Source organism: Corticium candelabrum, chromosome 8 (genome assembly GCF_963422355.1).
Source record: "Corticium candelabrum chromosome 8, ooCorCand1.1, whole genome shotgun sequence".
NCBI classification, from domain to species: Eukaryota; Metazoa; Porifera; class Homoscleromorpha; order Homosclerophorida; family Plakinidae; genus Corticium; species Corticium candelabrum.
The window spans coordinates 4748504-4760388 of record NC_085092.1 but is presented as its reverse complement, the minus strand read 5'-3'; the positions used below and the strand labels follow the sequence as shown (position 1 = coordinate 4760388).

Sequence of the window (11885 nt, the reverse complement as noted above, 5' to 3'; positions counted from 1 at the left end):
GATTGCATGGGCATCCATTCTTATTTGATTTCACAAAGTTTTTTCTAATTATCGATATCAACATTTAGTTCATTTTCTTGCATCATATTCACTACTGTAATTATTTGCTATCAAAATGAAAACAAATTTGGCCTGTTTGCTGTTGTTCTGTTGCTTTGTTATTGATCATATGCCTAATGACTAGATCGAACTACACACACACACACACACACACACACACACACACACACACACACACACACACACACACACACACACACACACACAGTAATGATAAATGTCTCATCAAAGCGAATTTGTGGTAGGTCATGAACACCAGTTGGTCGGTGACCAATCATTATATTCCACTCTGACTGGTTCCTGCACAACACTGGCATACGGGAATTTCAATAAAGTAACTCTAGACAAACTGATTGCATGTAGTTAGTACAACGCAGCGCGACATAAATTATGAGGAACTTTGTTATCAATAAACTGAAGTGGCGTCATAAATGTATATATCATATTAGACTCACTGAGTTTGAATATTGTGTCAAAACCAGTGTTTGTTGTTCAATTCTGTCATTTGCAAAGGGTACATTCCTCCCTCTTTAAATAATATTAGAGTTTGACGATTCCTCGATCCTTCACACACCCAAGCATCAGTAAATTCTTAAATAATAAAACAATGTTTTACCTCACTGTCACTCTCAACATCATGAAAATAGAAATTATTGTATACAACCCGCGTACAACAGCAGAGAAAGGTTGTAATATTTTTAGACGTGTCTGTCTGTCTATTTGTCTGTGTGTGTCTATTTGTGTGTGTGTGTGTGTGTGTGTGTGTGTGTGTGTGTGTGTGTGTGTGTGTGTGTGTGTGTGTGTGTGTGTCTATTGTCTTTCTGTCTGTCTATTTGTCTGTCTGTCTATTTGTCTGTCTGTCTATCTGTCTATCTGTCTATCTTTCTGTCAGTCTTTCTGTCTATCTAATCTCTCTATTTGTCTGTCTGTCTATCTGTTTATTTATCTGTCTGTCTGTCTGTCTATTTGTCTGTCTGTCTATATGTCTATCTGTCTATCTTTCTGTCAGTCTTTCTGTCTATCTAATCTCTCTATTTGTCTGTCTGTCTATCTGTTTATTTATCTGTCTGTCTGTCTGTCTGTCTGTCTGTATATTTGTCTGTCTGTCTGTCTACATAGTTTCTCTTGAATGGCTTAACATACCAATATGAAATTATCAGAACAGCGATGTTGCCAATATCTTGGATGACTTCAAACAAGCACTCGGGGTCAAGATCAAGGTCACCACAACACGAGTTGTGTAATCCCATCGTAGATACTTCTAGTTGTTCAATAAATTTGAAATGCAAATTGTTACTTGTAGATGCTTACATACAGTTGATATAATAGTGCACGAATTCATTTAATCAGTAATACATTTAGACAAGTGCAAACACCAAGCAATCTAGCATACCAGCTGATAACATGCAAAGTGTTCAACGTACACATAACATGACAGACTGCTATACAAATCCAATGTATAGTCAATACAAAATTGATATAGTGATCGAAACTGTACAGTGGAGGTTAATTGAAATCTTTTTATTTCGTGTGTGGTGCTACTATTTCACCTCGACTGCAACAATTGTTGCTACGATTGCAGCTATGATGATGATGATGATAAGAAGGATGCACATCTTTGTTCGTGCACTTTTCTATGAACAGGACATGCACAGTTATAATATGGAGTGAAACGTGTGGTGTGATGTGGTATCATGGTGTGTGTGTGTGTGTGTGTGTGTGTGTGTGTGTGTGTGTGTGTGTGTGTGTGTACTAAACAGTAGAAAGCCACATATTCTCGTTACTATTATAACCAATAACTACGATTCAGCAGCAAATCGTACGTCTCCTGCATTCATACGATGACGCATCTGCTGCAACCGCAAATGCTTGATAAACAGCCACATGCAACTTACACATCTTTCAGTGTGTTAGTTGCTGCTTGGATACATAAATGTTTCAGCAACAGTTTTCTTTCTGTCGTACTTGATTGTGACATTGCACATCATCTACAAAGTTGAACCATCTTGCTGCTCCATCAGAGCAACAACATGCGGCCATTGCCTTAGCCTTGTCTCCAGGAGTTCGCTTCGCTCCTCCGTGCAGCACTCGTGCATCACATGACTAGGTTGACGTCACAGCCTCACTCGTCGGAGTGAGGAGAACAACTGGGATCGTCCAAGGGGGCCATAAGGGCCCTTTTTGATTCGATTATGTAAAGATATAATCTGATCCTAATGAGATATATAACATCACGTGAGAGCAACAAAACGTCGCATGCATGGGAGAATGGAATGACCGCCGACAATGCCAACAGAGTGAGGTGTAGAAATCTAGAAGATCCTAACCACGCATGTTTGCTGTAATTTTGAGTTAGTAGACTGCAACAGTCGGGCGTAAAGTAAAGTTTTGCTGGCCTAACCCTTCAATGATCATGATGCGTGATTACCGTGGCACATTTTGGCCGCTGCGAGATCCATGTTGCACAACATGTTCAATCTCACCAAATTTATGCCTACACTAGCCCAAAACAAGACTTCTTTCCCCAAAACAAACAACAACAGAGTTCCAAAATCTACACCCATCGCTGTACCACGCTTCCTCCAAGTATGTGTGTTGAATGCACAAAAAGAGATGCCTTCGTTGTTAACCCTGCTCAGCTGCTGTGGCAAAAGTGACTTTTGGCAAGCTCATGGCAAAGCTGTGTCCGTCACTCCATGGGTGCATGTCGTGTAAACATGCAGTCACGTGAGTTGATTAATTAATTCGCATGCTGCTTCTCACAAGGCTGTTGTGGAGATTGTACACATCAATTACGAGGCAAAGTTTCTAGCGAATGAGAGCGTGCATATTTTAATTACATTATATAATTGAATCAAAAGGGGCCTCACGTCATGATGACGTGCTCGAAAGATGCCAGGTGTTCTCCTTGCTCCGGCGAGTGAGGCTGTGACGTCAGCCTAATCATATGAAGCGCGAGTGCAGCAAAGAGGAGCGAAGCAAATGCCTCGGAACGAGGCTACCATTGCCTCACAGTTTCATTCATTTGTTACTCAATTAAATATACTGTATCATAATAAAATAAAATGTTTTGTAATACAATTAAATAAAATATACTATATTAACCTCATATCATTTGCATATCTATATTTTATGCCAAACCTGATGTTTAGCAGCCGATTTCAGTTGTTGGTTTCCTTCTTCGACTCTAGTTTTAGTCGTTGTAATATTGGCTTCAATCAAATCTGCAATAGGAGAAGATTACATAATCAACTAGTTCACAACAAGACGAACTGAACACAAGTACATCTCAGCAGCAAAAGTTAACAAACAATCAGATTAGAACACCAGCTGACTAATCCACAGATAAAATGAACTGCACACACACACACACACACACACACACACACACACACACACACACACACACACACAGACAAACACAGACACACACAGACAAACACACACACACACACACACACACACACACACACACACACACACAGACTGGAGCTGAAGTAGACTGACTGACTGACAGACAAACAGACAAATAGACAGACAGACAGACAGACAGACAGACAGACAGACAGACAAATAGACAGGCAGGCAGGCAGACAGACCGAACGACAGATAATTTATTCTCATACAGATTCTAACTGTACACATGCTAGGAATTTCTAAATACAAACCGGTCCTTGCAAACAACAAAGTCATTAACTAATGGACTTGACAGACAGACAGACAAACAGACAGAAAGACAGATCGACAGACAAACAGATAGACAGGCACATACACAGACAGTCAGACAGACAGACAGACAGACAGACAGACAGACACACACACACACACACACACACACACACACACACACACACACACACACACAGACTGGAGCTGAAGAAGTAGGTTGACAGACAGACACAGGGTTCTCCCTAAAGCATGGTAGAGTGGCGCTGCGCCACACTGAGAAATCTCAGCCACGTGACCAAGTACAATCGCACGTACAGAAAAACAAGGGAACATCTGCAAAAGTCGTTATTAGAAGGCTAGTCACTGAAGAACGAGTTTGTGGTCAACCACATACCTCTTCCACTTTCGAAGTCAATTTAGGACGTCCAGACGTTTTGTTTATGCGAGAAAGGTCTGGAATTTCGAGACTATACAGATGTGTGCATTAATGTGAGTGTGCGTAAACAAACACAGAGATGAAGAAGTGGCAGGTTCAATAACTTCGTTCTTTCCTGTATTGGGGTGAAAGTCACAGAGAGCATATTCTGAAGATACAGAAGCTAAAAGTAATGAGTCGGAGAAAACCAGTCCCAGTCAAGCAGATCAAGGAAGTCTGCCTCAAGCCGACCACAATATGTCACAGTCTGACTCTGCTGCTCCCAACGACAGTACGCCTAACTCCAAGAAAGCACAAACAAGGTCACTATGACCCGGATAAGGTCTGGGTTTCCGAGCGTCTGTCACAGAAGGGCTGTGCCTTGCAACTACTGTCCGTCTCCGCCACGCTATTTTGAAATCCTGGGGAGAACCCTGCAGACAGACAGACAGACAGACAAACAGAGAGACAGACAGACACACACACACACACACACACACACACACACACACACACACACACACACACACACACACACACACACACAAGCATGCATCAACACATACTACACTCAAACACAAACCAATCTGTTCTCCTTGTTCGTGAACCAATGTCCCAATATCTCTAAATATTTCATTAATTTCCAAGATCTCTGTCTGTACATACAGAACACATCTTACTCTTCATCACAACATGTAATGTTAGCAGTGTGACACCTCAATTTTCTTGATATTTTCCTCTCGTTCTTCTATTAATGCTTGCTGGAACTCAATGTCATCGTCCTGTCGTAGCAACTGCTCGACTTCAACTTCACTATTAGAATACAAATTCTAAAATGAAACACACACACACACATGCGCGCACACACACACACACACACACACACACACACACACTTTACGATTCATATCAGTGATACACACCGTTGTCTATTTGCTTCCAGTAGACCCTGATTATCATCATATGCGTCATACGTAGTCTACAAAAGAATAAGCTTCACAGTTGAAAATGTAAAATACGTACTTGCTAAATCAATAAACGTAAGTGAACTCAAATGACTGTTAGCACAAACAACAGTAAACTAAACAAATATGGCAAACACAACAAATAATAGTAGTGTAAACAAGCTTGTGTATTTAACTGTTACAAACAACAAGATGCAGGTTTCTCCCTAAAATGTGGTAGAGTGCCACGCTGAGAAATCCCAGTCACGTGACTAAGTATATAATCGTGCGTAAAGAAAACGAGGGAAGATCTACCAGTTACCTCTTCGACTGTTGAAGTCAATTACGAGAGAAAGGTCTGGAATTTCTCCACATATGTCATGTTAGTATGCCCGTGAGTACACAAACACGGAGATGAAGAGGAAAGTGGCAGATTCAATAGCTTTGTTCTCTGGGTGAAAGTTAAAGGAAGCATAGCATGTCTCAAAGAGAGAAAGCTAAGAGTAACAAGACAGAGAAAACCAGTTCCAGTCAAGCGGATCAAGGAGCTCTTAGCACAGCCAGGGTTGTCCCCAGCATACAAAAGGCACGGTGCTACGTCATGCCTTGCATTCCACTTGGTACAGGCCCACCATGCTTTGCTGCACGAGTAGGCAGTGATTAGCAATAAAGACATGGACTTGCATTTGTATTTTGAAAAGTGGGAGGTTGTGTTTGAGGCTAACAAGTAGTTTCTGGGATGCTTGGTTTCAATATAAGACCAATTAGGGCAAAACCGCCATTGGGTATGGGCTTAATTGTAATACAAGCACTCAAAAAGATCAACAGTGGTTTCACACACCCATCCAATATTTACCGGAGGCCCGGATATCCGGGCTAAGGGTATAGTAGTCATCCGACATGCAACCGTACGACCTTATTTCTACTTGATTAGTGCAGATGCAAATGAAGATAATCCGAACAATAGACAAACGTGATGTCATCATAAGGCTCCACCTCTGTTTGGTAGCTGCTAATGAGAATTTGGCCAACGGGCGTCCGTCCTGTAAATGGTGTTTAGTCCATTTTACGTAAGGGTTAGCATATAGAAACAACGCCTAGTCTACATTTGCACATGTATGTTTTTCCCACCAACAACCAGGTGCCATACGGTACGTGTAGCTGTATCTGACTTGCAACATTTTGCTTGTTCCAGTGTTTCTGCATAGTAGTTCTCTGCAATCTAGCAGCTTGAATTTTCGGTGTGCGTGGCTGAGCGGCCACTAACTAAACGAATGCATTGGAAACCTTAGCTGAGACGAATGGGTTGGGCTAAAACCTCAGTATGCATGACATTATCACGTGACGAGATATGTGATTAAATACACCAGCCGAGGGTTTAGCACTGTAATGTGCTTCTCTTTTCATTAGGTCAGCATCTGATGTAACAAACAATATCTGGAAACTTTTTCACTGGCTCTAATATAGCTATCATGTGGTTTAGCATAGTAAACTATGACAGAGAGAGACTCTGTTTAAAGATAAACAACTTTGTTCCTTTTGTGACTGAGCACTCTGAGACAACAGTTTGTGGCATGTCAGTGTAAGCAAACCTGCATCAAATCTTTGCGCGCGAGCGTGTGTGTGTGTGTGTCCAAAATTGGAATGGCCAGGACCAAAGTTTTGGGTGGGCGTGGTTAGAACATTTCTACCGTGCCTTACAAAAATCTTGGGGACACCACTGGCACAGCTGACTGTGTAATGAAACGAGTGAAACTAGATTCACTGAAGAGAATTCGTTTGGAAGGACCTGCTATATCAACTTTTGACTCTAAGCAAGCTGTTGATGATTGGAGAAAGGTTTGAAACGGTAGAATTAATGTCTATCGAACTTGTGCCTTGTTACTAGACTTTGTTAATTGTTTTAGTTTTGACGGTTAATATGCAGTTTGAAACCATTAACAATAATAATAATAGCAAAGACTGGGTATCCGAGCGTCTATTACAGAAAAGGGCGTGTCTTGCAATTACCTTCTCCACCACGCTATTTTGAAATCATGGGGAGAACTCTGAAGATGTAAACAAAACTGTAAGCCGCGTAGCTCTATGAGTCAACCAACCAAAACATAAACAAGTAAACAAGTTCTTTACTGTTATTTTCTTGCTCATTCTCGGTGCATGTGCTTCTACTGCGAGTACTGCAGCAGGACTTCGCTCGGCCGCCATCATTTCCTACATAAAACTCTCAACTTACACACACACACACACACACACACACACATGCACACACACTCACACACACACAAATGCATGTGCACATGCACACACACACACACGCATGCATGCACACACACAGACACACATGCACAAACACACACACACACACACACACACACACACACACACACACACACACACACACACATGCACAAACACACACACACACACACACACACACACACACACACACACACACACACACACACACATACACCCCCACACACACTACCTTGAGAAGGTTTCGATACCGTTTTGTCGTATCATAATATTCGCTTTTCAACCTCTCAATACGCAGTCGTTCGTGTCTCTAACAATTGCCATCAATATTAACTAAAATACCTACAGCCCAAAATGTTAAAGAGTGTGAGTACACGGCCGGGTCCACGTGCTGTTTCTTCTAATCTCTTCAACGTTTGAGCAGTGTCTGATACCTCCTCTTTGACACTCGATCTTAAATCAACCCTTGAAAAGAAAAAGACTTAGTGACAATAACGTAACATGTTAGACGTCTCATTCATTTGCATGCATGACATGCAGTTAGTTAGTAACAGACAGTGTATATAAACAATGTGACAGTGAGAGTTTAATAATTCGAAATTGGGCAGAATAATGTGGGAGTTTGTAACACTTTGAATTTGGGCAGAACAGAAACTGAAGGACATGATATGGTGACAACCGCGCTGAAACGCGAATGCATACGGCCACAGTGGTCAGTGAATGCAACATGAAGACAACAGCCAAGATGTCCAAGGAGTTCAACAAGAAAGTTGCATCCATCACTATCCAGTCAATTTGTGATAAATACAGAGCAGAGTGGAATATAACAGTCGGTCATTAGTCATTGACCGACCAACTGGTGTTCATGACTGACCACAATTTTGTTTTAATTGGACATACCTAAATGATTGGTCAAGACGTATAGTTATTGCATGGATGGTAGGGAATCAATGAGCGACCCTAGCCTCGCAAGCCAGGCTCTTCTGCGCAGTCGCTGAGCTAAACGTACGTGAATCACATGAGGAGGAGGAGCTTGTACCGGAATTGCTCCAGCGCGAGAAGAGCCTGGTCGCTTTCAAGAACGTCATAGTGACGTGGACCACGGATCTGGTTTCATAACTTGCATAAGGCTAATTCAATTTCCTAAAGAGCTCGTTAATGTAATTGCGTTGATACATGAAGCAGAGAGGTAGCCCTCCCCGGAGAGCGCGTGAACACAAAATCCAGTGAAGCTGTTGATGGACAAAGTGCGGTGAATAATGAGCGTAGGAATGGCCTACATGAGACTGGTCCGCTGAACCTACACTCTCCAGCAACGTTTCTTTTTACTAAACTCATCTGCAGGTTTGTGCGAATTGAAACCGACGTAGAACTGTTCACCACTCTTGCACGTCTACTATGACATCTAAAGTCTGTGGGGGAAATGGCGTGAGAACTGTCGGCCCTTTTTCACTCAACAGTTCATGAAAACAGTGGCCTAGAGCTTGTTGACCTCTCCACGTCATGATCAGATTGGCGTGTATTGCTAATGCAGTCTATCTGACGGTACTTTCGACTCAGCAAGCAGCTTTTTTGGACGATATTGGCTCCTCACGGTAAACTGGAAACATCTAAGTGTAAGAAAACAGCAGTGCAGTGGACCTACCATGTTCAGGAAGTGTAGAGTTGACTCGTAGTTGCACGTGTACTACGTACGACTTGTTTCAATGCACGAACTCTGACTGCTACATACACACTAACCGCGTACAATGAGTTCATTTCTCAAACTACCGCGCTGCAGATCTAGATTCGGCGGTGTGCTGTTGGTGAAACAGAATGCTGAAAAGGAGTGGTGACACTGCAGAATATTACATGGCTGAGCTGTCTAGATACGTACTAGAAGCAAACGATGATGTCAACTACGTACTTCATGCAAAACAAGAAAGTGCGTGAAGCAATGTCGCGTGTTCTCAACTTTCCTACCTACATGCTTAGCTAATAGAATTAGCTTTATCAAGCTATGAAACTGGATCTGGAGTCCCACGTCACTATGACGTTCTTGAAAGCGACCAGGCTCTTCTCTCGCTGGAGCAATTCTGGTAAAAGCTCCTCCTCCTCGTGTGATTCAAGTGCGTTTAGCTCAGCGACTGCGCATAAGAGCCTGGCTTGCGAGGCTAAAGCGACCCAAACGTCTAGACAACTGACAGAAGCATCAGGCAAAAGTGTAGAGTCGATGATCACCAGCTGTGTGAGTGCATAAACGACAATTTGTATACTGTAACAGTTATATTTGATAGCAACTAAATAGAGTTGTAAATATGATGCAACAGATACAGAAATTGAACTAAATATTGATGTCAATAATTACAAGAAATTTTGTGAAATCAAATAAGAATGAATGTCTAAAATTTACACACACACACAGCCACACACACACACACACACACACACACACACACACGCAGCCACACACACACGCAGCCACACACACACACACACACACACACACACGCAGCCACACACACACACACACACACACACACACACACACACACACACACACACACACAAACACACACAATTACTGTATCATGCTTTCACTCCCCGGTGTTCATACAAGTACATAAAATGTCAGCTAAGTGCACATGAATCATGTCAGCGTCGCAGAGAACTATCCAACCTATCATTGCTATCAACATTGTTGAAAGAAAACAATAGTGGTGGGCGTGACATTAGTAAACACCCACTTCACGAAGTATCCCACTCTGCCTTTCTGGGGAGAACACTGCTAAGCAACGTAATAGATTATCATGTTGCAATAATATTCTATTGCAATTGATAAATTCACTAAAATATTGAGACAAACCAATTCCGTCAATGTCACTTACAGTCTCCTCCTTAGTCCCGGTGCATCACTTGGCGTTCCAAGTTGTCTCACTAATCGCTCCATCTGTGAAGCTAGAAAACGAAACGAGAATCGAGAACATGATCACGTGACTATTTCAATTTCACTGACTGTTTCTGGAAATTGATTGAATGGCATTACTCAACTCCTGACACTGAGAGTCAAAATCGTTAGCCTCTAATAAAAAAACAATTTTTATATAAAATTATGTTATTATTAATATCAATAAATGTATAAATAATTAGTTAATTTTAACTGACGCAATTTATCATATTGAAAGTAGACACCCCCAACTATTGTGTAATCCTTTCCGGCATGTCCTGACAAAGCCTTTCGTTTATACTAAGGTTTTTAAAAATTTCACTGTCCACGTGTTAACTTAACTAAAGCATGCGCAGTACTGTACAACCCTTACTAACCGCGACGTCGGAGCTGACGGAATTAGCACGTGGTAAATCACGTGACAAAGCGAAATCACGCCTAAAACCGAGATATCTACGACAATATCGCGACAGCGTGTCGAAAAATATATAACTGACCGCCAGACAATTGATATCCTTCGCCATCGGACGATGTAAATCCGTCGAGATGAACTTTGTCCCTCTGAGGGGCGCCTCGCGCAGTCGATCCGTAATTCAAAGAGTCGAAATCACCACGTCGTGACATCTCTCTTGGTGGCACGCTTCAAAACGTTTCAGGGACAGCACAGACTGACAGATTACACAAGTTAGTTACCCTGACGTCATGAAATGCCTTGGAGTCCCTCATCGTACGCGCAAAATAATACTTGATGGTCCCGTATGTTCTAGTACAGTAGTACCGGGCCTGCGCTACGCTAGCAATTTGCTGGAGCCGGGCGAGGCCAGTTACATGCAGGAGCACCGGCTTGTGACGCCAGCTGATCAGAGTGTGAGCAGGGCATCCGAACTAATTAGAAAGTCCCACAGGGTCCTCAGCAACAGCTGATGGTCAAGTCGCAGCTGGTGTGACGTCTGTAGCTTAGTAAAAGTTAGTAGAAAGAAGCTCGTTAATACTTCAACTTGCGATGACGTAGTTGAGCTGCATCCGGTTCTATGCACGTTCCCGGATATGACCATCCCGCTGGTCACTACAAAAATTAGTTATCGTTTTTTTTGCAGCCGCGGCGTCTATTTTTAGAAGTGACAGGTAACCTGGTTTACCTAAGAGTGGCGGTAAAAAGCGGTTATGCGATGGAGTCATACAACTAGCCAGGGCTGTAGCCAGACCTAAAAGATAGAGGAGGCGCGACATGTGTTTCTATCTCTAAGGTATATATATATATATATATATATATATATATATATATATATATATATATATATACTTTTTGTCATAAAACTGCATTAACGTTTATTTTGTTATTCACGGGAAGATCATTCGATAAGAAAGTCTACATCGTGTCATTCATTGCGTGATATCTAGAGAAGTATAACTACTGCTAGCTACTTGGGTTTTTAGTCTTTTGATGTTTCTTCTCGACTGCGCGTCGAACGCCAGTGCAATTCGTCTGTGGAGTGATGCATCCCACTGTTTGAGCACATCAAGGGGGTGTAGCTGAGAGATGAGTGGATTGTCCTTATGAATGTGGAAAAGCGCAAGGCCATTTAGTCGGTCCTCTCCCATTGATGTTCTGCAC

General features: G+C 42.1%; 1 protein-coding gene across 1 annotated transcript; it reads right to left on the bottom strand.

Moving 5' to 3' along the window:
- Positions 1–1397: 1397 nt before the first annotated feature.
- LOC134183443 (syntaxin-7-like) lies at positions 1398–10980 on the bottom strand. Its single transcript, XM_062650977.1, has 11 exons — positions 10768–10980; positions 10340–10405; positions 10212–10281; positions 7719–7809; positions 7577–7654; positions 7219–7299; positions 5068–5123; positions 4861–4957; positions 4728–4800; positions 3202–3284; positions 1398–1694 (listed from the first exon to the last, which is right to left on the bottom strand). Exons 1-11 carry the CDS (start codon positions 10892–10894, stop codon positions 1602–1604), a joined length of 915 nt encoding a protein of 304 aa, XP_062506961.1. The 5' UTR covers positions 10895–10980; the 3' UTR covers positions 1398–1601.
- Positions 10981–11885: the final 905 nt, after the last annotated feature.